The following is a 27,051-nucleotide window of genomic DNA, read 5'->3' as shown; positions in this document are numbered from 1 at the left end:
ACTTATTACTTAATATTTCAGATTGTGGTTACACTTGTTGCTTCGTAACGGATTTGAACATTTTGAATGAGCTTTTAACAAATTGGTAATGCAATTTTTAAGGAGTTTTGGTTAGTTATAGATTGAGGGTGCAGACCTCATTATGATGGATATTAGCTAAATACTTGTTGACAACTAAGACTCGATTGGACCAAAAATACGGTAGAACAAGACATTGACTTGCCACTTACCAGTTATAATGTATTCTTGTCCATTCAGAAGAACACAAGAACTTGTGAAATATTGAAACTTCATTTTGATTCTTGACTTTATACTCAATCATGACTGTATAGCAAATAGATGAACACAATTTCAACAACGGGGTTCGAACTCGTATCCTACGATTTCCAGCAATATCCTTTCATTCGGACTCTTACTACTAAACTATCGAAGTTGTTTGAATTGCTTAACAGAATGCCAATTTTCAATTATTATTCTGATCTAAAGGTTTCTAGTTTTTTATCGTTATTGTGACTTTACTTGGAAACTTCAACATGAATTTCATTGATAATATTGAAATGACAAACAGCATGCTCATTAGTAAGCTCACAAAATTGAGTTATATTGATTGATCGATTTAGTTGAGTATACTCATTGTTCTTTAAGTTATTCTATAGAATTGTCATATCCAGTGCTCGAAGTCGATTGGAATTTTCATGTCTAGTCTTAGTCTTAGGCGAGTCGACTCAAGTCGAATATTCGATACAATCTGAGTACATTTTGAGCTCTGGTCATAGCAGATTATCGAAAACCGTGAGTTTCCAGGAATTCTTCAAGATGTCATGAATAACTCATTCTATGTAATTGTTAGATAACTTAAGAAAATTGCAGTGTTAGAAGATTCGATTGAAATTTCAAATTTGTATGAAATGTTATACCAACAGAAACAAATTCTATGCCAATTTTAACCAATTTTTAGCAAACCAGAGCTCTCAAGTTGACTTGGACCTCTAGAAATTTGGCTTACCTTAGCCATCAACGATCAATACTGTTCACGTAAAATTGTTCATTCAAAAAATCAAAATCAAAACTTTCCCAACGTCTCAAAAAAATTCAAATGAGCTTTTTATTTCAATTGTTGCTCAGTTCAAAAATTCCTCCAACTGTCAATTTCAATAATTTGAGAACGATCATGCACAACAGCACAACCAACAAAACCGCAAAAAAATCTTAAGAAATCTTTTTCAAATTATGTCATATAAAAAACACTAAAATTGAAGTAATGATGTGCAATTATGAGCTACAAATGAAGTTATTATTCTGCATGCATTCAAAACCACCTGACAATGCAGCAATAAAATTTTTTATGCGAATGGAATCAACAAGTGAAAGAAAAATAACAAAAAACAGACAATACATTAAAAAGAAATAAAAGCAATCATATGATTTTTAAAGTTTGAGAGAAAGGTGAGAGGAACTGAGAAGTACAGCAAGTGATCGTAAAATTGAATATTTTACTACAAATTGTTTGCGGCTTTACACAACTACTGACGCACCAATCCTCTCTCATTCGAATGTGAATGAAAATTCTTAAGACATTATATAATAACAACAATGCATACAGTTCCAACTTTTGTCTCACCACACCTTTAATATTGCCTTCACGTTCCTCTCTTTACACATCTTTCACATCTCTTTAATATGAAAAACAAACTAAAACTATAACAACAAGAAGAGATTGGCATTTGAAGAAATTCTTTTACAGGCTGAAGACGTGTAAATTCCAAAAGTTGTGAATATTTATACTTAATTTAATTGGAAGTGGAAATTAGACTAATTGTGACTTTAATAAGAATCTCAAATATCAATAATAAATCCACAAAATGTGATTAAGCAAGCTTTGAATTTCTCAAAAGTTCAATAACACAATTTTTGTGCCTCAATAATTGATGATCAAGTCATGTATAGAATAAATCAAGTGTTGCTGAGACAAAAGAACAATTTATTTAGTGAATGATCAGTTCTGCTTGCCCACTGTGTAATATCCATATGAAGGAACAAGAAATGAAATCATGAACAGTAAAGAAAAAAACATTGAATATCCAATTCATATTAGTCAGCAAAATATAATATATAGATAGTATGTGAAAATGGATAACTGTTTTTGGAACTGCTGAATGAAGAAGAAATTCAGTTTCGTTATTGAAAATAAAAAATAATAATAACCTAATTAACATAGTAGTATATCCAGTGAAATTAAAATTTTGCAACAAAAAAATATTTTTAACAGCAAGCATTAAGCTACAGACATATAATTAGTGAAACTATTAAGTTGTAAATCATGCAGATTAGAAGACCGGGTGCGAAAGGCTACGAAGAGGTTGAAGGCGTAAACATCTCAAGTCCATCACCTCAAATATCCAATGGACATACAGATTCAATTGGACATAATCATTTGGTACCTGAATTTGAGTTAGCCAGTGTTTCGGTCGTTCCTGATGGTTAGTCATAAAGTACACAAAAGCATGCTGAGATTACATATTTGTATTAATTTCAGATACGTTTACTGTTGCACAGGCAGTCAATGCATTAGGTTTTGGATGGTTTCAAGTGAAATTATCGCTTTTTGTCGGTCTTTGTTGGATGAGTGATTCAATGGAAATGACCATACTTAGTGTTTTAGGGCCGGCATTGCATTGTGAATGGAACATAAGTCGATATCAGCAAGCACTTGTAACGACTGTTGTCTTCCTTGGTATGATGTTAAGTTCAACATTTTGGGGAAGTTTAAGTGATCGTTATGGAAGGAAACCGGTAAAAAGATTCTCATGCTTTACATGCTCAATACTCATTTTTTTCATTCAAAATATTCAGGCACTCACACTTTGTGGAATTTTATTATTTCTTTACGGATTATTAAGTGCTGTTGCACCTTCTCTCGGTTGGCTTCTATTGCTTCGTGGTTTAGTTGGTTTTGCAATTGGTTGTGTTCCACAGAGTGTTACTCTTTATGCTGAATTTCTGCCAACAAAACAGCGAGGCAAATGCGTCGTACTTTTGGACTGCTTCTGGGCTCTTGGTGCCTGCTTTGAAGTTGTATTGGCGATGGCTGTCGTACCAAACCTTGGATGGAGATGGTTGCTTGGCTTGTCAGCAGCTCCACTTTTTGTTTTTGCTTGTTTAACTCCGGTATGATATATAATCAGGCAATAAGCTTGTTCACAAGTTACTGCAAATGATTTTGTGGTGCTTTGTGAAAATGCTCATTGTTTTGATGTCATTGAATGTATGCTTTGATCCAAATTGCATTGAATTTTACTTCCATTTTAGTGGTTGCCAGAAAGTGCACGTTATCACGTCTCGTGCGGTCAAAATGACAAAGCTTTAACGACATTGGAAAATGTAAGAAATTATGACAAAAGTAAATGGAAAGTAATGCTTAATGTACGGTCCATTTGTACATTTCAGATAGCAAAGAACAACAGAAGGCCAATGCTACTTGGTAGATTGGTTGTTGAAGGGACATCCAATACACGTGGAAGCATAAAAGCTCTTTTGAGTTCATCATTGAGAAGGACGACGATTTTGTTGTGGTTCATATGGATGTCATGTGCCTTTTGTTATTATGGATTGGTGCTGATGGTAATTTTTGACATTTGGAAGTTCCAAGGCTTCAAAACTAATGACTGAACAATTTATAGTCAACAGAAATCTTCGGTCGCGATAACAAGTCACTGATTCCTGGTAATGAAGATTGTCATGCTCTAGCAACAACAGACTACATGGATCTTCTATGGACAACACTTGCTGAGTTTCCAGGTATGACAATACTGTTAAGGAACAATTAAGCCATTGTATTCACAAACTGCATCTAATTTCAGGAATATTCACCACAATTTACATCATCGAAAGGTGTGGACGAAAGAAGACAATGGCATTCCAATTCCTCTTATATGCAGGCTGTGTTCTATTGATTACCATAACTACAGAGTAAGTATTAACAATTTTGAGACATCGATGCTAGTTATGCCTTGTTAAAATTTCAGACGAGTCCTGTTGACGCTGATCCTTTTCCTTGGACGTGGAGTGATTGCTGGTCTGTTCCAAGCTGCATATGTGTATACTCCAGAAGTGTATCCAACAAATCTCCGATCAGTTGGTGTTGGTGGCTGCTCATCACTAGCAAGGCTAGGAGCTATGTAAGAACATGCCTGACTTTAATTTGACTATCAATTTCCTAAATTGCTGCTCAATTTTAGGTGCACACCATATGTAGCACAAGTTTTGTTTCAAGCATCAGTGGGACAAGCCGTAGCTGTTTACAGTGCATTTGCTTTATGTGCATCGGTTGCATGCATATTTCTTCCATATGAGACTAGAGGAAATGACCTTACTCAATAAAAAATACTGTCAAATTTGTAGCAGTTGATGGAATTTATGACAATTTTTGTGGATATCATGTGGATATTGATTGTATTACAAGGTGTTTTGTTCGAGCAACATGAGTGACACATTTAAGATAGTGACGTATACGATCGGCACAAATTGAAATGTTGCCACCACGGCGACGACTCGGTCATATACTTAAAGAAGTGGCTGCCACTAGATGAAGACAACCGAATTTGCCAAGTGGCAGCCTCTTGGCTTTAAGTATACGACCGAGTCGTCGCCGTGGTGGCAACATTTCAATTTGTGCCGACGGGGTAGTGATGCTCTAGCTCCTTCAATCCGAACAGTTCATTATTCTCGCTAAGACACTCCTTCGTCGCCATATTGACGGCAAGACGCAAAGTGGACCTGAAGACGTATTGCCCGAGCGGCCCTATGCAGCTGTGTTTCGTTAGGACAGCGAGGTGCTGTAGCGACTGTAATGAGCTGTTCGGTTTGGTATCATTTTGTTGATAATTTAATGCAATTTAAGGAATCTTGGACATGATATTAACTGAAAACGCAGAATAACCTTAAGAGGAAGCCACAATCCACCTAATTGCCATAAAGTCCATCAACTGCTGCAAAGCTATTCTGTTAAAAATGCACAAATATTCAAACATCACAAGGTTGTTCTTGTGAAAAATTGTTATAAATATTCTCATTTTTATTGAGATTAAATTGCAATACTAATTCTATGTACTTCCCATAAATTATTAAGATTATAATCTATATACAATATTTATATAAGTGGATATGACTGAAGACTTAACTTAAAAAAATTAAAAATAAAATGAGAAAGTTTGAGTTAATTAGAGTACATTCAACTTTTTGTATCCAATTTATCAAAGTCTTTGAATTTCCCATAAATCATTTCAGTGCTTTTAGCCCATAGCCATGCTGCTGTTTCATAGCTTTGTGCTGCGTTTGATGGAACAGCTTCTTCGCAATCAACAAAGTACTTCCCTGTGACTGTTTCTAGCTCTGGATCTACTGCTAAGCGAATTTGTGTCTGAGCACCTTCGTATGCTGTTTTGTAGAAAGGCTTGAGGATGAGCCTGTAAATTGGCTTGTACCAAGCATTAACGTGCCTTCCAAGCTTCGAATGGACCAAACCTAATGTGTAGACATGAAATAATTGAAGATATCTATGCAATTATCAACAACATACCCGGATGACAACTATTTGCAGTCACATTAGTTCCTTCAAGTCTTCTAGCCAGCTCAAGTGCAAACAAATTATTTGCAAGTTTACTTTGTCCATAGACTTTAATTTTATTGTATGATTTATCGCTCATAAAATCATCGCGATTAATGTCTGAAAATTTATGAGCTGCAGAAGACACGACAACGATGCGGCTTGGTGCACTGGCTTTTAATAAGTCCAACAACAAGTTTGTAAGGAGGAAGTGTCCCAAATGATTAGTTCCCATTTGCATCTCAAATCCATCTTCTGTGTAAGATTTTGGACATGCCATTATGCCTGCATTGTTAATTAGAATGTTGAGTCGTCGCTCCTTCTCATGAAACTCTTTTGAGCATTGTCTAATTGACCGAATTGACGCAAGATCTAACTGTATTAATTTTACATTCGAAGACTTTGATCTCTCTTTTATTTCATCTAAATCATCTTTACTACGAATGACATCGCGGCATGCTATGTATATTTTTCCGCCTCGTTTCGCAAGATCAATTGCTGTCTCTTTACCAATCCCAGAATTTCCACCTGTATGGAGATGAATTTTTGACTATAAATAATGGAAGTAAATTGTACACGAACCTGTAATGAGAGCAACTTTGCCACTTATTGACACATCTTGTGTGAATATTGGCTTCTTTGTGATGTTCTTGCTGGAAGATCAAATGATATTTTATTAATTTATCATGCCTACTAAGACATACTCACATTATTTTGATTAATCTACTCATCATTCAAGTCTAATAAATAGGAACTTAATTTCAGCACCGAAATTATCACTGTAATATCTCCACGTAAACTGTTGAATGTCTTTCTTTACACTAACATACCCAAACATCTCTTCTTATTACTTCTTGTACTTACAGTCAAGAGAAAGAAAACACATTGTAGTCATACGAGGCTCAATGAATCAGTTTGGTTCACGTGTCTACATATTATTAACTTTCTTAGACCGGTTGGACTCACAATGCAGCAAAAAATGCCGTAGAATGTAAACAAAACATTGTTTGATTTTTAAGCTGTTGATTGCGTCACTTATATCCATTAGAATATTATTGGCGGACGAGTTTTATTGTTCATTATGGATGTGGATGTGGATGGTATGAATGGAAAGAATATTTAAACTTTTACTTGCAGTAATTACTCAAACATCAGGAAGGCTGTTTTGTGGACCATCATTATTCATAAGTTACGTCCTTTTAGAGACTAGGGTCAAGTATTGTAAGCTTCAGAATTCTGTTTTTGAGAAGTTTTGGAAGTCTTCACTGAAAAGCCCTTAAATTAATAAAAGATTAATTGCTGTGCAAAGTATCATAATTACTAAGAAAGGGGACGTTAGGTATGTCAACCCCTCCCCTCTCTTACCCCCTTATTCCCCTCTAACTCCCTCTAACTCCCTTTTTAATTAATTTTGTGCATTAATTAAATTTGTGCATTAATTAAATTCAAACCCTCCGTCCCCCTCTCCTACCCCTCCACACTCTCCAAAACTTTCTAATAAACACCAGCCATGTCTATCAATGACTCACTTTTCCCAACGGTAAACCCCCAAAAATGACCAATTAACATACCTCAAAACAGACATATAATGAATATTATATTCATCACACACTACATATGTCTGCACATCTAATTGAATTACGGCCATGTTTATTTTAAAATTTTATATTCGATTCTTAAATGTACAGTCATTCAGTTTAAAGCTACAGACAGAATAAGTTGGTGTACAGAATAGTTCTCAAAAATAAATATTTTAGTTACTTGACCTTGACTTGTCTTCAGTAACATAGGCTGGAATATACATTAATGATTGTGCGTACCGTACTTCCTGCATGATGGATATGTTTAATAATCTCGATCCAGCAGTACGAACAGTCATTGTTGTACTTGCTATCTTGGTTGTTCTTTGTTTGTTGCTGTATCTTTTGAGGTAATTTGGATATTTTGTTATTGGATGTAAATATTTGGCAATCAAGTGATTTTAAGTACAAGTTTGGCATTGAAGATGCCTTGAGAATTGTCAGTTCCATTTCAATAATAACGTACCATTGGATATTTTTAGAATATATTAAGTCAAAATAATTTTGGCGCCAAAACATGTCATGTCTAGTGCTGTCTAATTATATTCAGTTCCAAAATTAAAATTGTCTCAATTATATCCAACAGAATGTGGTGGCAAGGTGGTCAATACACAAAAAATACAAGAATTGATGGTAAAGTTGTGATAATAACCGGTGGCAATGCCGGAATTGGAAAAGAAACAGCAATTGATTTGGCCAAGCGTGGTGGAAAAATCTACATAGCATGTCGTGACTTAAATCGTGGACAAAATGCACAGGCAGAAATTAAAGAAATAAGTGGAAGTGATAATGTTCACTTTTTGCAGCTGGATCTTGCATCAATGGAGTCAATTCGAGAGTTTTCAAGGAAATTTCATCAATTAGAGAATAAGCTGCATATTCTAATTAATAATGCTGGCGTTATGGCATGTCCAAAAGCAAAAACATCCGATGGATTTGAGCTACAATTAGGAACAAATCATTTAGGTCATTTTCTCCTTACGAATTTATTGTTAGATTTACTTAAAGAAGCAGCACCAAGTCGTGTTGTTGTTGTATCAAGCATCATGCATCGTATTGGATTTATCAGGAAGAATGACTTGATGTGTGAACAAAGATACTGGAAATGGTTCGCATATGGACAAAGTAAATTGTCAAATATTCTATTTGCAAGAGAATTGGGTAAGAGATTAGAAGGAAGTGGAGTTACAGCAAATTCATTACATCCAGGTAAGAACAAAGCAATCCAGTGCTGTCCAACCTTTTTTGTGTTGTGGCACATCTTGACTGGTAAACCAAAAATGAAACCTTCATGACATGAGCTATTCTGACATGAGCTTAGTGTACTGTGCCGCATCACACCGTTTGGACAGCACTGATCTAATCTAAAAGTAATAACCAATTGTAAATTAATTCACAGGTATAGTTAACACTGAATTATCACGAAATTTGGACCTTTGCACAAAGTAATAAATAAATACCTAATTAATTTATTCGCATGGCTAACAAAGTCTATCCAACTCATTTCAGATCATGCTTCAATCCTTGCCGAATATTCTTTAAGACGCCAATCTCAGGTGCTCAGACACAAATAATGCTTGCCGTTGACCCTGAACTTGATAATGTTACCGGAAGATACTTTGCCGATTGTAAGCAAAGAACACCTTCAAGTGCAGCACGTGATGATGAGACTGCATTGTGGCTATGGAAAGAAAGTGAACGATTAACATGCTTGTCGATGGTTTAATTATATAAGCTGGAATGAGAAGTTTGTGATGAAATTTTGCAATAAAATCAAATCATGCAATTTGCATGCTTAAAATTCCTTATCGAAGGTCATTAACCAAGCTATAAAAGGTATTTTCATTCATTACGACTTTAACTAAAACCTCATACTTATTATCAGGATTCTCAAACATAAATAATCAATATGACGTCATTAATTCACATGCTAAATATAGTCCTTCAAACGCCCCAGTCGCATGGCACTAGTAGAACAAAAAGAGAAGGAACTAGTCTTTCATTTCACTTCTTTTTTGTATGAAATTCGCGCGTAGAAATTGAAGAAAAATTCAGCATGTTTATACTCGCGCAATGAAAGAAAGCATTTCTTCTCGGATTTTTCAGTCAACGTTTGTAGCTCAAAGTAATCAGACATAATAAAGTAATACCCCGACAATAAGTGAAAACTATTTGCTTATGTACACAAGTTACTTTCATTGTGAAAGTTGCAATAAAATCTCAACAGTGCATAAAGTTGCTGCCTTTTTTTTTAACACAGCAGTGCCGACAAAAATTGGTTTAAATTATGGAAAAATCATCAAGTCATCCAATATGCATGATTATTTTGATAATTTTGTTGATACTACTTGGAATTGGATTGTTTTTGTTCCTACTCAGGTGAGAAGTTAAGCTTAACAGGCATAGAGACTGCTTTTAGGTACCGTAGTGGGATTTCCACTACTGGTACCATGAAGTCATGCTCTTTACCTGTTCGGGTAATAACTATAAAATCTACGAGTGCTGCGTGCTATAACATAAACAATTAGGATCGATAAAGTACAAGAAATTTGGAAATATAATTTACTAAATGTGACTATTTGAGATTATGGACGAGATTAAGTTCCACAATTGAGATAAGCGTATGTCCTAATGTTGCGTGTAAAGGCTATAATCTCAATAGCTGTTCCTTTTGATTATTTTTAGTTAATTTATGTGTCGTCTAGGAAGGAATTCTTCTTAATTTTATTACAAACTAGTTGATAGACCTAATTTTCATGGCCGTTTTCGCGAATGAATACGCAATAATGTGAAATGATGATGTTGAGTAGCTTTATCGAAGTAACCAAAATTAATGTATTCATCTGAATTTGCATTTTGGCGATATAAATATATAAAAATATCAAGTTTTTTGAGAAACTAGAAAGCTGACCCAGTGAGCATGTATGAATCATGCAAAATGTTCAGAGAACTAAATCGACCTGGATTTTGGATGGAGTTGAATCGACATTTACTTAATGAATCTTAGTTGACTTCGAGGTCTGGTTTGATATGTCATGGTCTGATCCAGTGCCAACCTTTTATTTCTTACTGCACATTTTGGTTGTTATCTACGTCGGAATGCGGTTCATTGCATTTTTCAAAGATATTAGGCGACACACTAGTGTGTCTCGGCATACAGGTTGCCCTCCAGTGGTCTTATCAAAGATGCTAGTCTAGACAAGAGCTTTCAAATTTATAGTGAATTTATCATTCAAAGAATCAATGAGCATAGTCGTGAATATGTCCACAAAACACAGTATGCTCAGTTAAATTGTTTCAGTATAGTCATAAGCAGGTTCATTTAGATGAGTATAATCATTGTCTGTTAGGGTACAATCAAAAAAATGTTTAACGGAAGTACGATTTTCATATTTTCCTGCAGACCTCGATTTCGACTCTAGACGTATAAAGCATATCTCATTAAAATTCCTAAAATAAAGCATGTAAATAAACTCACCGTACTAAATTCAACCATCAAATACCAAACAAGAACCCCCCTCGGTATTCATACAAAGAAGCATATTCACATAAAGAAATTCTCACTTAAGCACAATAAACTGAATCAAATTTTTGAGGTTTGAAGAGTTTCCATTGAAACCACAATCAGAGTTACCATGGTCATAAAACAGTAGCAACACGTTTTGCATAAACAACGAGGAGTTGATTCAATTACCTTACATTGATGTTTTTTTTTTCAAGAATTTTTGTCCTTTACAAAAGAATTTTATCGTTAATTCTGCATGCAATATTACTATAAAGAATACAGTGGCACTAAACACCTCTGCAAGCTTCATTAGGGGGTGTTCATAAATTACGTCTAAGGTTATCTAGAACTCTGAGATACTTCAAACAGAATGAACATCCCCGAACTGCATACCGGGCTCTATAGGGCACCGCTGCTTCGCTGTATTAACAATAGGTCGCGAAGCTATCCTGACGATACCGCGCGCAATGTGTGCAATGTGCGTGCAATGTGTGCAATGTGCGCGCAATGTGTTACTTAAGTTCATTTTGTATTGAAATTTTACATCAGCTATGTGCAGAATATCTTAAATCCCAACTCTAGGGACGTCATTTGCGAACAACTTCATATTCATTAATGCTTCAGCTTATCAAGATTAATTGCAGCACAATGAATTTTTGAATGAAATTTAATTGAATTAATTTATCATTCTGACACAGAAAATGGATGCAAGGTGGTGACTTCAAAAGTGATGTCCGAATCGATGGTAAGGTTGTGATTATCACTGGCGCTAATACCGGCATTGGCAAAGAAACAGCTATAGACTTAGCCAGACGAGGCGGAAAGATTTACATTGCATGTCGTGATCCTGTCCGTGGTGTTGAGGCATTGAAAGAAATTCAAGATAAAAGCGAAAGCACTAATGTGCATTTCTTGCAACTTGACTTAGCACAAATGGAATCAATTAGGCAATTTTCAAAGAAGTTTCATGCCGCAGAAAGTCAGTTACATATATTAATCAACAATGCTGGTGTTATGGCATGTCCAAGATCAACAACACGAGATGGATTTGAACTACAAATTGGAACAAATCATCTCGGGCACTTCCTGTTGACAAACTTAATGATGGATTTATTACAACAATCAGCACCAGCTCGCGTCATCACAGTATCAAGTCTTTATCATAGATTTGGATTTATCAATAAAACTGATTTAAACAGCGAGAAGCATTATTGGCGGTGGTTGGCTTATGCTCAAAGTAAGCTTGCAAATATTCTGTTCGCACGTGAATTGGCAAAAAGGTTAGAAGGCAGTGACATTACATCAAATGCTCTCCATCCAGGTTGTGTTAACACCGAGTTAACAAGAAACTTGGATTGGTTTTCGAGGTATGCTTATAACAAGGAATTAAGTGCTTTTACATTAATTAATTATGTATCATTAATATTCACAGGTTTTTCGTGCGACCTTGCAAAATGTTTATTTTCAAGTCTCCCTCATCAGGCGCACTAACACAAATACGTCTTGCCATTGATCCCGAATTAGAAAATGTAACAGGAAAGTATTTTGCTGATTGTAAGGAGAAGACGCCGTCACGAAGAGCACTTGATGACGAGACTGCTGAATGGCTATGGCAGACGAGTGAAGAATGGACGGGAATATCAATTCCTAATACTGTTGCTTAAGGACTTTATTAAATTTTACCTCATGTTTTATGGTCGATTTGGTCGTGATGCAAGCTTTGTTGGATATTAAGGAAAGTTGACATGGAAATCTTAAATCATCTGAAAATTCCAGACCGGATCTCAGTTTTATACTTGAAAATAGAATTAATCGGGACCAAAATCCATGTTCAAATGGATTTGAATGACTCTTTCAAAGCAACACATCAGAATCGATAACATAAAATACTTTTTTAGAATGCTACAATCCCGAGGAGCACAAATCGGTTAATCGACCAAAATTCCGGCATCAGGTCGACATGACTCTAACTTGGTGCGGGATTCGATTTAAATTCGTATGGTGTATAATGATCATACCGGTCAGATGCCGAATTTAGGATCGATTAACCGACTTGTGCTACTCGGGAATATTGATTATCTTGCCAGTGCACTGAATTTATTTGATTATTTTTATATTTATAAATATTTATTCTCTGAATGAATTTAGTTTCTATATTTACAAATACCTGTAAGAAGTAGTGAATTTATTATCAATAAAAGTAATATCAAAGATAAGATTAGCACAAAAGAGAACCGAAATTTGTTGTTTTGGGGGTAAATGGGTAAGTTGCTTGTATATTACTGAGTGAATTATAGATTATATCTCCGGAATTTGACATTTAGTAATCTAAACTATTATTAAATCGAGCGATACATCATTGATGAGCTGGAGGAGGTACAATCAAGCAAAATTATCAAATCAGTTCTTTGATAAAGCAGTAACTTTTCTAAATACCTATAAGATTTTATGACGTTTCGTGACTTTTAATACAAATATTTAGAAGAAAATGTTCATAAGCACTTCGATATAGATGTGATCCATGTGTAACTTATAAGTTATCCTAACAAACAAAGGGCATACACTCACTTTTGTGAGCATACTCATTTGTATGTTAGAGTAATTAGCAGAAAAACTATGTAGAATCAATATGGAGCTTAGGTTTCAATAAGAGTCTTGTCATCTATCTCTGATGCTGGTTGTGTCACATAATTTACATAATTTCTCTGTCAGTGCGTTAAGCTCACATTCTTTCATCACTTTTCTACGCTAAGTAGCTTTGATTCATAGGCTGACATACTTTACTTTTACTTCCTTGGCTGGGGCGCACGGGGGCCCATTGCCGCGTTTAAAGAATGTCTGTAGACAGCTCTATCTTTCGATAACCTCTGCCAATTAGGGATATTGAGATATAGTTCAACTCGAGCACTAAAGCCTGCAAAGCTCCTGGTTGTGTGAGCGTTCTTACATTCCATGTGCTGAGTTGGAGATCTCTTGTCCGTTTGTGTTTAGCTGGGGTCGTCGTTGGTAAATCCGTCCGTTGAATATTCTTATAACGTTTCGTGGCTTGACATTTTTTAACGAGGGTGAACTCGCCAGGCCTCACGCTTAAACTTAACCTGCTCCGTTAGTACCGCACTGCTTGAGCGGATTTAGCCAGGAATGCACCGCGGGAGGTGGAAGTAGGTACTTGAGTAGGATAGGCTGAAGGGCGTTTTACACCTGTATTACGCGTCACTACCCTTTGCATTCCCTTTGCATAGGCTGACATAAACAACACTTTAATCAATTCTCAACAACCTTTCTAACAAATAACAGTTACAGTTCAAAGCAATTATCTAACATTTGAGTTATTTTATTTGTTAGTATAGCTTACGGTATCGCAAATTTAATTCAGTGGTGGGCAACATTTCAATTTCTTCTGAAAAATTGTGTTCGATCCTTCTTCGCACCCAAGTACATGACGTAGAAATTGCCAAAAATCCGTCCAGAGACAAGTCGGTCGTAACTGGGTTTTCGGCAATTTCTACGCCATGTGCCTTCCATTTACGTCAGTGTACCGTAGCACACAGGTTGCCCACCACTGATATAATATATTAAACATTTCAATTTGCATGCATTAAATATAGATGAGTGTTATTACGTAAAAAATCAACTGATTTTCAAGGTGCATAAAAGTGAACATTTCGAATTTTAATTGTAATCAAGTTTTATAAAAAATCAACACATTCAATCAGTTGTAGGAGAAAATTGAAACTGTACGGGACGTAAAATGATTTCTGATATTATTTGGACGTCTTTGTTGATAACCCTGCTGGGGCTATTATCGCTAGGAATTTTTATTGGACTAATTCTGCTTCTAAGGTAAATAAATTTTGGATTAATTTAAATAATAAGAAGCAATTCCTGCAAATGTCAAGGCTAACACTTTTTTCTAGGAATTACATGCAAGGTGGTAGTTACAACAAGCCAACAATGATTGATGGAAAAATTGTAATCATCACTGGCGCTAATTCGGGTATTGGAAAGGAAACGGCAGTTGATTTAGCAAAGCGTGGTGGGAAAATTTACATTGCGTGTCGAAATATTGAGCGCGGTCAAAGTGCGTTGACTGAAATTAAGGAAAAAAGTGGAAGTGATGATGTCCACTTCTTACAACTAGACTTAGCATCAATGAAGTCAATTCGTAAATTCTCAGAAGACTTCCATCAACTTGAAGACAGACTTGACATTTTAATCAACAATGCAGGTGTTATGGCATGTCCTAAATCATTTACAGAGGATGGATTTGAGATGCATATGGGAACAAATCATTTAGGACATTTTCTACTCACAAATTTACTATTGGATCTCCTTAAAAAGCCTGCGCATAGCCGGATAGTCAATGTTGCCAGCTTATTCCATATTGTTGGAAAAATTTCAAAAACAAACTTTTTTGGTGAGAAGTTTTACTTTCGCTGGTATGCGTATGCAACTAGTAAGTTGGCAAATATTTTGTTTACACGAGAGCTGGCAAAGCGACTAGAAAACACTGGCATTACTGCAAACTCATTGCACCCTGGTAAGTGTTAACTGTAGTTGATGCAAATAACAAGTAAATTATTACTTGCATCTGTTGATTTGATGTTGATTCACAGAGTTGGTCGATCGTTGCCATCTTACTGAATTGTTGCCATCACGGTGTCAAGGTCATACTTAGAACCAAATGGCAGTCGTTTAGTACAAGCAATCAAATATGCCAATTAGCAACCTTATGGTTCTATGCTTACTGTTGTCTCGTTGCGTTGGTAGCAATATTTCAATTTGTGCAGATCTGACATAATCATAGGTGCACACCGAGCAGCACAACGTGTTCGCTAGGGCACGAATTTGTCGCTGTACGTAAAGACGCAACTTGCTCTGAACGTGACGGTGGATTTCGATCGATTTTTATTGCAAAAAGACAGCTTGCCACATTGTACTGCTCGGGACAGTCTGAACATGATGTACCTATGATTATGTCTAAGAAACAGCTAAAACAGATATGATCAACCATCTCAATCTCAATCATCTAATTACCAACTCTGATAATTTTCTATTTTTTATAGGCGCAATACAAAGTGATTTACTACGTCACGTCAATATAGTAATCAGGTATGTAGTGTTTATAATAACAAGGAAATGAAATACTTAGTAATATTTTCACGTATAGAGTAATCACCGCGCCATTCCGATGGATATTATTCAAAGATATTCCAGCAGGTGCTCAAACACAAATTCGACTAGCTGTTGATCCATCATTAGAAAATGTTAGTGGAAAATATTTCGCCGACTGCAAAGAAGCCACACCATTATTTACAGCACGAAATGATAAAATGGCTAAATGGCTATGGGAGAAAAGCGAGGAACTTACGGGACTGGGAATAAATGATGTTTAAGTATGTGAATAAAGATAAAACTTTTATTCCTTTGTTATTGTAGTCATAGAGATACAGTTGATGATAAAATATAACGGAAATAACATTTGTACTTGCTATATATAGTTCATTCCAAGCAGCTCTTCAATCTTCTGCCACAACCAACAAGACAGCTCGCTGTTGACGGAATCACCTGAAATGTCAATTTGCTTACAATTTCCAAAGAATTTTCCAGTTACTGTTTGTAGATCTTCATCAACTGCTGCATAAATTGTAGTCTGTGCTCCTTCTTTTGGTGTGTTCATGAACTGCGTGCCTGTCCATTCTAAAATACGCTGAGTCTTTCCGACACCGGTGATTCGACGAATTATGTCACTAATAACTAATCCTGGAAAGGATACATTGACAGTTACTTCGGTTCCTTTGGTTCTTTTTGATAATTCCTGAGCATATAAGTGGATTGCCAGTTTACTTTGGCAATATGCCTTAAATCTGCTGTATGCATTTTCCAACATTATGTCTTCCTTGTTTATTGAGCCAAATCTATAAGCTATGCTGCTTTCTAAAATGATCCGACTTGGTGATTTCTTCAAAAGATCCAGTAATAAGTTAATTAACAAAAATGGACCTAAAAGATTCACTCCAAAATGCCTTTCAAATCCATCGACAGTTTTTGATTTGGCACAAAAAAAGACTTCATGGCTGCTAATTAGAATATCAAGTTTATCCTCAAGTTCATGGAACTTTCTTGAAAATTCTCTTATTGATTCCAAAGATTCCATATTTAGTTCCATAAAATAGATATTATCTTTGCCACTCTTCTTCTTAATCTCCTTTAGCGCCTCTTCTCCTTTGGCTTTATCTTGATGTCCAATATAAATCTTTCCATCGCGTTTTGCCAAGCTTATTGCTGTTGCTTTACTGACTTCTGAATCTATTCCTGTTAATAAGACTATTTTCCCGCCAATTTTTGTTTTCTTGTCGTACAAGTCTCCTTTCATGAAGAATCTAAAGGCAGAGATTCATTCACAAATTAAGCATCATCAAGTTAATTGGCTTGTCCTTAAATTACCTAAACAGATACAACAATCCAGAAGCTCCAAAAGATGGAACAACCCAATACAATATTTTCAGCCACAACGGAGTTCCTTCATCACTTGAATCGTCCATATCACAACAAATATACTCAAGGTCAAAAGTAAAACCAGTTCAGCACTGCTGTAAAAAGAATTTTAGTCACGTTTATATCAATGGAATGTTTGGACACAACTGATCTTCTCAACATAAAAGATCGATTCTTGTTCTTCATTTCTCTCTTGATTTTTGGAGAGCATTGACCAAAATGTTACAGCATTTAGTAATTTCTTGTATTTCCTTTATTAGAATTTTGAGAATATCATAGCCACTAATTTATTCTAATCAGTTAAGAGCTTATAGACCAACAAGTTCTAAACTTTTTTCATACAGCCACTTCGCATTATCGTCATCGCGGGCAGCTCTTGATGGTTGCTTTTCACTACAGTGGCAAAAGTACTTTCCTGTTGTGCTTTCTAAATCAGGGTCAACGGCCAATTTGATTTGCGTTTGTGCACCTTCAAGTGGAGTCTTCATGAATATGGAAAATATTGGACGGATGAAATATTTTCGGACATTTTCATTGAGATGCCTTCCTAGTTCTGTTTGGACAACACCTAAATTATAACAAAAATGGATATGAATATTTTGTTGGCAGTGAATTGCATTTTCATAATACCAGGATGACAGCTGTTGACTGTGACAGAGCTTCCAGCTAGTTTCTTCGATAGTTCCTTAGCAAACAAAATATTTGCAAGCTTACTCTGTGAATATGCTTTCAATTTATTGTATGACTTCTCGGACATCAAATCATCTCGATTAATATTGCTGAATTTGTGACCTTCCGATGAGACAATAACAATACGACTTGGTCCACCAGCCTTCAGTAAGCCAAGCAACAGGTTTGTAAGCAAAAAATGTCCTAGATGATTAACTCCTAATTGCATTTCAAATCCATCTGATGTATATGATTTTGGACATGCCATAACACCAGCATTGTTGATTAAAATGTTTAGTTGATGCTCAAGCTGATGGAATCTGTAAATAAATAACATGATCCATGTGTAGAACATAAGAAGTTTGACCATTGGACTTCATGATCAGTAAACAAATGATTGTAATGTTGTTGGACTTGTCATACGACTTTTCAATTGCTTTACATCCAAGACAGTTACTTACCGCTGTCAAATAAGCATCGATTCAATGATTTTACCTGTTTGAAAACTGTCGAATTGATTCCAAAGAACCCAGATCAAGTTGCATGAAGAAAACATTGTCATTTCCACTTATTGACTTAATTTCCTCAACTGCATCTTCTCCACGCTTTGCATCTCGGCATGCAATGTAGATTTTGCCTCCTCGTTTTGCTAAATCAATGGCTGTTTCCTTCCCAATGCCGGTATTAGCACCAGTTATTATGACAATCTTACCAGCTATTTTTGTAGTTTTATTGAATCTGCCTCGACGAGTGTACAATCTTAAATGGATAATGATATTTTTTTCTCAGATAACGGTTAAATCAATGGAATTTTTTATTGTCTTAATGCCTCACTTCAAAAGATAAAGTAATATGGATACTCCAATAAAAACGGACACAATTATTATTAGAATTAGCCACCAATCCATGATTTTTAATTAATATTCACTAAATAATATTAAGATTTACTCTTTATTAATCACTTTATATAAGTTTTAAGTCAGAACTCCACAAAATTTCTCCGAAAATGATACAATTTACGTTGATTATTTTACAACCAGCAAGACTTGAAAATACTAAAAAGTATGTGTACGTTGTACTACAATGAGAATGTAATGAAGATTATAATGATTCGTGCTGCATATGTGTTGAAAATAGCTGTTTATTACAAATGTAGTAAGTGCTCAACCACGTGGAGTGATGCATGTAGTAAGTGTAAAAATTGGATCGAGTATTTATTTTTCATTATTTTTATTTTTATTAAATGTTGTGTGAAGGAAGGCTAAGTTGAATGAAATGTAGCTTGTAAAACATTTAGAGAATTGTAAGGAAGACTTACTTCTATACAATTTCAAAGGCAAGCGTCATATTAATCAAGGCACCGCATCTTGTTCATTGTATAACGCCAAGAAAACGTTAATGTACCCTAACGGCTCCAGAAGACTGTTCATAAGCGAACCACAATTCGTGAGTCGCGAATCAAACAAACCGAGTTTACGTGGCTGAAACAGCGAAAAAGTAGATTTATCCCTGAGATTGGCTGACCCGGGTCGTTAGATATGTTTGATTGACACTCTAGCCACTGCAGCTTTTTGGCTGCTAGATAATTAAATAAAGTACAAATTTATATCAAAAATTTAAAAATCTTTTGATCCTTATTTTTTGAATAATTTTATTCAGTTATTTCGTCATCAATTGTACAATGTTCAAATAACATTTGCAATAAATTTTAATACCTACTTATACTTATTTATTATGAACATTAATTAAAGTATCTTTTTCTTTAATTTTACTAATTTTATTACATTTTTAAAGTCCCCATTCACGGCACTACGTTTGCATCAGATCCAAGGATGAACTCGTGCAGCGTAATGTGACAAACAAGCCTACAAAGTAAGATATACGGTGGCTTCCGGGTACCTAGTCCATAACACAAGGGCTTGCGTGTGAGAGCACGGCTGAATGGAATATGGACGTTTTTGCCTCTGTTTAGTTAGCAGCAGCAGCATTAATGAACGGGCGAGTTAGTAATGGTCTTGGGGCGTGATTGGCAAGTGTCAAACCACAAATATGTCGTTTTAGTACATTTATTTATACTTATATGAATTGTTATATTGAATTTTAAATTTAAATCAAATACCTTTATGGTAAATAAACACTTATCTATCTATCTATCTATCTATCTATTTAAAACTATTTCAAACAGTAAAAAAACTATACTAAATCTTAAACAAATTATAGAGATTTTATAGAAATTCGAATATTTATAGAAATTAGTACCTCAGCTCTTAGACATAGCTCGAAGTCGACTCGACTTTAAACAAAATTCGAGTCAATTTCGAGCTCTACTCTAAGTATTGTGCCCCTCCTACTAATCATGAGCCTCCAAAAATTTCATTCCCTTACCATTGGGTGAAACCAATTCAGAACTTATCTCCCATAACCATTTTGCAGTCTCAATATCTTTAGCTTCAAGTGATGGCTCTTTTTCTTCACAATCTTCAAAATATTTTCCAGTAACAGATTCCAAATCAGGATCAACTGCAAGTTTTATATGATTTTGTGCACCTTCTAGAGGTGTTTTTGTCATTAAGCTATAAATTTTTGAATTTGTGTCACCAAGAAGTTCTTGAGTTATATTTGTACTGACCACACCAGGATGACAACAGTTAGCTGTTACTTTTGTTCCTTTTAATCTTCTTGCGAGTTCTTGTGTGAATATAGTAATTGCAAGTTTACTCATGCCATAAGCTCTAAACATGTTGAAATAACGATCGCTCATCAAGTCTTTATGCTTAAGGCTACAGCCTCGATGTATTATTGAAGATATTATAACAATTCTACTTGGTGCTGAAGACTTGAGCATATCTATCAGTAAGTTGGTCAAGAGGAAGTGTCCTAAATAATTTACACCCATGTGCAGCTCAAAGCCATCCTCAGTAAATTGTTTTTTAGTAGTCAAAACTGCAGCATTATTAATAAGAATGTCAAGTCTGCTCTCAAGTTGATGAAATTTTTCGGAAAATTTATGAACTGAATTCAATGACGCTAAGTCAAGTTCGAGGAAATGAATATTGTTACTTCCACTTTCTCGTCTGATGTCCTCAAATGCCTTTTCATTGATTGGTTCATCTCTGCATGCGATGTAAATTTTCCCTCCCCGCTTTGCTAAATCAATTGCACATGCTTTTCCTATTCCTGTACTAGCGCCTGTAATTATAACAACTTTGTTGTCTATCCTTGTTGGCTTACTATATCTTTCATAGCGAATGAATAATCTGAAATTAACAATTTAGATTACTTTGAGAATTTAAAGTAATTGGTAGATTTCTTTGGAATTACTTTAATAACAGCAGAATCGTTGATAGTGCCAATAGAAGGAACACAATAATATGCGACAACATAATCTACTGACTCTTAAATCAAATAAGCTGCTTCTGAAGTGGTTGAATTATAAAATTAGACTGAATGATAAAACTATTGTTTACTATTTATAAATACAGGATTAGTAAGGTAAGATCAACTCCAAAGTTCAAATCAAAAAATGTCTAGATATTGATGAGCTAAAATTAACATTTTTATAAATACGCATGTCTATGATAAGTAAAGCATTTTTATGAATAAATTTGAATTTCCGTAAACAGATTGATGAAAGATTTTGCACTGACGGATTTTGGTACAATAATCCCGAGCGGCACAATACATTGAAAGGAATCGTTTCCGGAAGACTGTTTTTTAGCCATTTTGATGACGCTATACCTAACCAGAGGCTATTCAAACTTACATTTAGATTTGTATTTAAGAAGACGATAGATTTCCAACTCTATTCATTACATGACCCAGGATATCCCAATACAATGCACCTAACCTCAATTTATGTGTCGCGAATCAAAAAAACTGAGTAGACCTGGTTGGAACAGCGAAAAAGTACCCAAGTTCAACTAGACTTTTTCCTATGCCACTGCTGCTAGAAAATTAGTACAAATTGTTTACAAAAAATTTAAAAATCTGTTAATCCTTATCTTTTGAATAATTTTATTCAGTTATTTCGTCATCATTTGCGCAATGCTCAAATAACATTTGCAATAAATGATTATAATTATACGGATTTTAATTAAATTAAAGTAGATTATTAATTAGGTAAAGTGAATTTGCATTTAATTATAATAAATTTTTTTCATGTTCAAAGCATTAGGTGTCTTTGAGAGACGCGTGCTACGAGGGATTTATGACCCTGTATAGTGACAAATTGTGCTTTCTCGAAATCCCGGTCCCGATAAATTTTCGGGATCGTAATCGGGATTCAAATTTTCGGAATATCCCGGGAAATCCCGGGTGTAATTGATGTAATTTAATCCTTTAAGAAAGTTGAAAGAAAAATTGACATTTAAAATGTAAAAATTACCTATAAAATTAAAATTTTCAATCCCGACTTTTGAAATTTTCGGGATCCCGGAATTTTTCGGGATCGGGATTTCCCGATCCCGATCCCGATAGCGAGAAAGCATAGTGGCAATACTACGTGCGAATCGTTTGAGATGGACAGGTCATATATACAGAAGGCCAAGTGACGCCCCAGTCCTTAAGGTAACTACTTCAAACTTTGTGGATGGCAAAAGATCGCGAGGAAGACTGAAGAATTCCTGGATTGGATGTGTTGAAAAGGACGCTAAAGTCCTTAACATCCCGAACTGACAGAAGGCTTCGAATGATAAAGCTGTCATCAGACAAGTAAAGGAAAAGGCCGCCTGAAAAGTATTTAAACTATTTTAAACAGTAAAAAACCTTTTTAATTCTTATAGAAATTATAGAAATTTTATTGAAATTCGAATATTTATAGAAATTAGTATCTCAGCTCTAAGTCAAAGCTCGAAGTCTCCTCGGATTTATATAGAAAAGTCGACTCGATTTCACTCAAAGTTTGAGTCAATTTCGAGTTCTGCTTTTAAATTTTTGTCCCAAGTACTAAGCATGAGCCTCCAGAAATTTCAGTCCTTTACCATTGGGTGAAACCAATTCCGAACTTATTTCCCATAGCCATTTTCCAGTCTCAATATCTTTAGCTTCAAGTGATGGCTCTTTTTCTTCACAATCTTCAAAATATTTTCCAGTAACAGATTCCAAATCAGGATCAACTGCTAGTTTTATATGGTTTTGTGCACCTTCCATGGGTGTTTTTGTCATTAAGCTATAAATTTTTGAAATTGTGTCACCAATAAATTCTTGAGTTATGTTCGTACTGACCTCACCAGGATTACAACAATTAACTGTTACTTTTGTTCCTTTCAACCTTCTTGAGATCTCTTTTGAGAAAATAGTAATTGCAAGTTTACTCATGCCGTAAGCTTTAAACATGTTGAAATAACGATCGCTCATCAAGTCTTTATGCTTAAGACTAAAAAATTGATGCATTATTGAAGAAATTATAACAATTCTACTTGGTGCTGAAGATTCTAACATGTCAATCAGTAAGTTTGTCAAAAGGAAGTGTCCCAAATAATTTACACCCATGTGCAGCTCAAAGCCATCCTCAGTAAATTGTTTTTTAGGAGTCATAACTGCAGCATTATTAATAAGAATGTCAAGTCTGTTCTCAAGTTGATGAAATTTTTCGGAAAATTTATGTACTGAACTCAATGATGCTAAATCAAGTTCTACGAAATGAATATTGTTACTTCCACTTTCTCGTCTGATGTCCTCAAATGCCTTTTCATTGATTGGTTCATCTCTGCATGCGATGTAAATTTTCCCACCACGCTTTGCTAAATCAATTGCACATGCTTTTCCTATTCCTGTACTAGCACCTGTAATTATAACAACTTTGTTGTCTATCCTTGTAGGTTTATTATATCTTTCATTGCGAATGAATAATCTGAAATTAACAATTTAGATTACTTTCGGAATTTATAATAATTGATTGATTTTTGGACTTACTTTAGAAGAAGAAAAATCGTTGAAAGTACAAGTAGAAGGAACACAATAATATGCGAAAACATAATCTTCCAACTTTTATAGATTAACTTGAAAACAAATAAGCTGCTTCTGATGCTGTTGAATTTTAAATTTAGACTGAATGATAAAACTATTGTTTACTATTTATAAAAACACAATTAATAAGGTAAGATCAAATCAAACATGTCTAGGCATTGATGAGCATAAATTAACATTTTTATAAATACGTATGTCTATGATAGGTAAAGTATTTTTATGAATAAATTTGAATTTCCATAAATAGATTGATGAAAGATTTTGCACAAACAGATTTGAGTACAATAATCCCGAGCGGCACAATACATTGAAAGGAAAGTAACGTAACAATACTTTTAAGAGTATAATCCTCACAAACACCGTGTAGATCTAGTTATCTTTTATTATATGACACAATTTTTTCAGTGTTCTTTCCAACACCAACAAAATGGAATTAAAAACAATAATCATAGAGATAAAGTTTCGATTAAATATAGTACCAAGTTCATTGCCAATTTGTGTTTTTAATTGAAACTACTTCACAACTTTTTTCCCACAGCCATTTTGCATTCTCTGTATTCTTGCCTTCTCTTGTCAGCTCCTCTTCTTTACAATCTGTAAAGTATTTTCCAGTAACCAATTCAAGATCAGGATCAACAGCAAGTCGTATTTGGGTTTGTGCTCCTTCAACTGGAGTTTTTATGAAACGACCCAGAACACTTCTTAAAAAGCCCATGAATGGAATATTCCAACCTTGTACTATATCAGTATGTACAGCACCAGGATGACAACAGTTAACTGTAACTCCTGTTCCTTCTAGTTTCTTTGATAATTCAGTTGTAAATAGAATGTTGGCTATTTTACTAAATCCATAGCCTCTAAATGCTGAAAACTTTCGATCACACATCCAGTCATCCTTGTCAAATTTCAGCATTTTGTAGATTACTGACGATACAACAACTATTCTACTTGGTGCTGCAGCCTTCAATAAATCAAGCAATAAGTTTGTAAGCAAGAAATGTCCTAAATGATTGACTCCCATGTGCATCTCAAATCCATCCTCAGTGTAAGATTTTTTGTCAAGCAGTAATCCAGCATTATTGATTAAAATATCGAGTTTGGTCTCAAGTTGATGAAACTTTTCAGAAAATTCCCGAACTGATTTTAAAGATGCAAGATCCAGTTGAAGGAAATAAACTTTATCACTTCCACTTTCTCTCCTAATATCATTTAATGCATCTTCTCCACGTGTTTTGTTTCTGCACGCAATGTAGATCTTTCCTCCACGCTTCGCTAAGTCAATTGCACATGCTTTTCCGATGCCTGCATTTGCACCGGTTATTATAACAACTTTATCATTTATGGTAGTTGGTTTGGTATAGCTGCCTCGAACTATGTAACGTCTTGGAGAACAATTTTTAGATTTTTTACACATTTTATCAACAACAATTTGAATTTTATATTTACTTGAGTAGATAAAGAGCGGCTATTGTTCCCAATCCAAAAATCGCAAGTGAACAGCAGCAAACCATTCTATTTTTTACTAATTACTTAATGTACGTCTATGCTGGTCAAAATACAGCTATAAATTAAGTATTTTTAGTGATATTTTTAAACAATATCAGTTAAAATTCCTAATTCCGATAAAAATATTTGCGATAAAGTGATATACAGAAGATGTTGTTCACCTTTTTGCAACCTTTAGTATTATAAGCTAGAATTTTGTAGGAACAGATCTCATATGTTTTCGTGTATTTGAAGGTCATCTCTGTTTACAATCATTTATACTATAAATTTATTAGTAGTAGTATACTAATAGAGTTCCCTCTATGATAACTAGAGATAGAACTGTTTATGATTGTATGTAAATCCTTATTATATCGACAGTATTCTATGTAATTATTATATTGCACATTTTGAGAAATTGTCTAACAAATTTACCGTGGTGGTTCATCGACAAATTCATTCCCAATTCCCTTACAAAAATTATTTTTTAAGAAAATTTATTCAAAATACAATAGAACTATCAGAATTAAATTAATAAGGCATGCACTTTTGTAGAAATAAAATCGGTTTAAAAATTAGTAAAAATTTGTTTAATTAAAATAAATATACCGCCTAGAGCCCTACAAGCTGAGCACTTTTATTCCACAACCATTCAGCAGTGTTATCATCCCTAGCAAGACGAGCAGGTTCATGCTCTTCACAATCATAAAAATATTTTCCAGTTGTAGTTTTCAAATCAGGATCAACAGCAAGACGAATTTGGGTTTGTGCTCCTTCGGCAGGTGTTTTTAAGAATGATTTAAAGACTCTGTGCTTAAAGTATTGAAAAATTCTGAACATATTACGAGAAATTTTAGTTGCAACAGAACCTTAAATGGAAATTAATACCGTAAGTATGATAAGATATGATATAAAAATTTGCTGAATAATACCTGGATGACAACTATTGGCAGTAACTTTAGTTCCGGCGAGAACATTTGCGAGTTTTTTAGTAAACAATACAATAGCCAATTTACTCTGCGCGTACGCCTTAATTGGTGTATAACTTCTATCCAGCATAAAGTCGTCGCGATAAATTTCACCTCCTTCATGTGCCTTTGCTGAGACATTAACAATACGACTCGGTGCTGCAGCTTTCAAAAGATCCAATAGCAAATTTGTGAGAAGAAAATGTCCCAAATAATTAACTCCAATTTGCATTTCAAAGCCATCATCAGTGGATGATTTTACACATGCCATAATTCCAGCATTGTTGATCAAGATGTCAAGTTTTCGTTCAAGTTTGTGAAACTTTTTGGAAAAATCACGAATTGATTTTAAGGAAGCAAGATCCAGTTGAAGGAAATAGACCTTGTTACTTCCACTTTCTCTTCGGATGTCAACCACTGCATTTTTTCCTCGATATCTGGCCCTACATGCAATATAAATCTTTCCTCCACGTCTAGCTAAATCAATTGCTGTTGCTTTTCCAATGCCGCTATTTGCTCCGGTGATAACGACAACTTTGTTTTTGATTAAGGTTGGTTTAGTGTATTTTCCACGACGCATCCATTGCCTTAATAAAATAATCATTAATATATTATATTCTAGAATATTTTTAGATTTTGCAATTAAATGACTTACTTAAAGTAATACAGAATTGCAGCAACAATTGCAAAAAATGAATAAATATGAATACAATTTATACAAAAACAACTCATTATTGATGTAGAAATGCAACTAATCTGAACAGATCTGATCAA

The 27,051-nt window shown here is 34.7% G+C and overlaps 10 protein-coding genes and 1 pseudogene across 10 annotated transcripts; 4 read left to right on the top strand and 7 right to left on the bottom strand.

The window, feature by feature from the left end:
* The first annotated feature begins 1,739 nt into the window (after positions 1-1,739).
* On the top strand, positions 1,740-4,511 carry LOC139086162 (synaptic vesicle 2-related protein). The gene is made up of 9 exons (XM_070634519.1): positions 1,740-2,480; positions 2,537-2,793; positions 2,854-3,168; positions 3,310-3,381; positions 3,448-3,621; positions 3,681-3,798; positions 3,861-3,969; positions 4,026-4,178; positions 4,239-4,511. The coding sequence occupies exons 1-9, from the start codon at positions 2,321-2,323 to the stop codon at positions 4,378-4,380; spliced, it is 1,500 nt and encodes a 499-aa protein (XP_070490620.1). The 5' UTR covers positions 1,740-2,320; the 3' UTR covers positions 4,381-4,511.
* Positions 4,512-5,115: 604 nt separating this feature from the next.
* On the bottom strand, positions 5,116-6,496 carry LOC139086480 (retinol dehydrogenase 14-like). The gene is made up of 4 exons (XM_070634944.1): positions 6,314-6,496; positions 6,188-6,258; positions 5,579-6,133; positions 5,116-5,523 (listed from the first exon to the last, which is right to left on the bottom strand). The coding sequence occupies exons 1-4, from the start codon at positions 6,337-6,339 to the stop codon at positions 5,231-5,233; spliced, it is 945 nt and encodes a 314-aa protein (XP_070491045.1). The 5' UTR covers positions 6,340-6,496; the 3' UTR covers positions 5,116-5,230.
* Positions 6,497-7,287: 791 nt separating this feature from the next.
* On the top strand, positions 7,288-9,011 carry LOC139086066 (retinol dehydrogenase 12-like). The gene is made up of 4 exons (XM_070634372.1): positions 7,288-7,535; positions 7,772-8,394; positions 8,585-8,630; positions 8,695-9,011. The coding sequence occupies exons 1-4, from the start codon at positions 7,438-7,440 to the stop codon at positions 8,909-8,911; spliced, it is 984 nt and encodes a 327-aa protein (XP_070490473.1). The 5' UTR covers positions 7,288-7,437; the 3' UTR covers positions 8,912-9,011.
* A 2,266-nt stretch (positions 9,012-11,277) lies between these two features.
* LOC139086624 (retinol dehydrogenase 12-like) lies at positions 11,278-12,633 on the top strand. Its single transcript, XM_070635145.1, has 2 exons — positions 11,278-12,057; positions 12,123-12,633. The coding sequence occupies exons 1-2, from the start codon at positions 11,396-11,398 to the stop codon at positions 12,352-12,354; spliced, it is 894 nt and encodes a 297-aa protein (XP_070491246.1). The 5' UTR covers positions 11,278-11,395; the 3' UTR covers positions 12,355-12,633.
* Positions 12,634-14,289: 1,656 nt separating this feature from the next.
* LOC139086471 (retinol dehydrogenase 12-like) lies at positions 14,290-16,128 on the top strand. The gene is made up of 4 exons (XM_070634933.1): positions 14,290-14,533; positions 14,608-15,230; positions 15,757-15,802; positions 15,861-16,128. The coding sequence occupies exons 1-4, from the start codon at positions 14,442-14,444 to the stop codon at positions 16,084-16,086; spliced, it is 987 nt and encodes a 328-aa protein (XP_070491034.1). The 5' UTR covers positions 14,290-14,441; the 3' UTR covers positions 16,087-16,128.
* A 53-nt stretch (positions 16,129-16,181) lies between these two features.
* LOC139085802 (retinol dehydrogenase 14 pseudogene) lies at positions 16,182-17,066 on the bottom strand (annotated as a pseudogene).
* Positions 17,067-17,445: 379 nt separating this feature from the next.
* Positions 17,446-18,874, bottom strand: LOC139086429 (retinol dehydrogenase 14-like). The gene is made up of 4 exons (XM_070634887.1): positions 18,692-18,874; positions 18,353-18,616; positions 17,819-18,177; positions 17,446-17,756 (listed from the first exon to the last, which is right to left on the bottom strand). Exons 1-4 carry the CDS (start codon positions 18,763-18,765, stop codon positions 17,497-17,499), a joined length of 957 nt encoding a protein of 318 aa, XP_070490988.1. The 5' UTR covers positions 18,766-18,874; the 3' UTR covers positions 17,446-17,496.
* Positions 18,875-20,207: 1,333 nt separating this feature from the next.
* Positions 20,208-21,240, bottom strand: LOC139085795 (retinol dehydrogenase 13-like). The gene is made up of 2 exons (XM_070633950.1): positions 21,179-21,240; positions 20,208-21,114 (listed from the first exon to the last, which is right to left on the bottom strand). Exons 1-2 carry the CDS (start codon positions 21,238-21,240, stop codon positions 20,208-20,210), a joined length of 969 nt encoding a protein of 322 aa, XP_070490051.1.
* Positions 21,241-22,781: 1,541 nt separating this feature from the next.
* LOC139085994 (retinol dehydrogenase 13-like) lies at positions 22,782-24,021 on the bottom strand. Its single transcript, XM_070634249.1, has 2 exons — positions 23,771-24,021; positions 22,782-23,708 (listed from the first exon to the last, which is right to left on the bottom strand). The coding sequence occupies exons 1-2, from the start codon at positions 23,830-23,832 to the stop codon at positions 22,802-22,804; spliced, it is 969 nt and encodes a 322-aa protein (XP_070490350.1). The 5' UTR covers positions 23,833-24,021; the 3' UTR covers positions 22,782-22,801.
* A 136-nt stretch (positions 24,022-24,157) lies between these two features.
* On the bottom strand, positions 24,158-25,406 carry LOC139086001 (retinol dehydrogenase 12-like). The gene is made up of 2 exons (XM_070634261.1): positions 25,271-25,406; positions 24,158-25,206 (listed from the first exon to the last, which is right to left on the bottom strand). Exons 1-2 carry the CDS (start codon positions 25,333-25,335, stop codon positions 24,309-24,311), a joined length of 963 nt encoding a protein of 320 aa, XP_070490362.1. The 5' UTR covers positions 25,336-25,406; the 3' UTR covers positions 24,158-24,308.
* Positions 25,407-25,858: 452 nt separating this feature from the next.
* LOC139086614 (retinol dehydrogenase 12-like) lies at positions 25,859-27,008 on the bottom strand. The gene is made up of 3 exons (XM_070635133.1): positions 26,933-27,008; positions 26,242-26,864; positions 25,859-26,178 (listed from the first exon to the last, which is right to left on the bottom strand). Exons 2-3 carry the CDS (start codon positions 26,855-26,857, stop codon positions 25,922-25,924), a joined length of 873 nt encoding a protein of 290 aa, XP_070491234.1. The 5' UTR covers positions 26,858-26,864; positions 26,933-27,008; the 3' UTR covers positions 25,859-25,921.
* Between the last annotated feature and the right edge of the window lie 43 nt (positions 27,009-27,051).

Source organism: Chironomus tepperi, unplaced genomic scaffold (assembly GCF_022539635.2).
Source record: "Chironomus tepperi strain 1889 unplaced genomic scaffold, CSIRO-AGI_Ctep_v1 contig_9, whole genome shotgun sequence".
Classification (NCBI taxonomy): domain Eukaryota; kingdom Metazoa; phylum Arthropoda; class Insecta; order Diptera; family Chironomidae; genus Chironomus; species Chironomus tepperi.
Note: the sequence above shows the minus strand (reverse complement) of the source record. Positions and strands in the feature narration are given on the sequence as shown.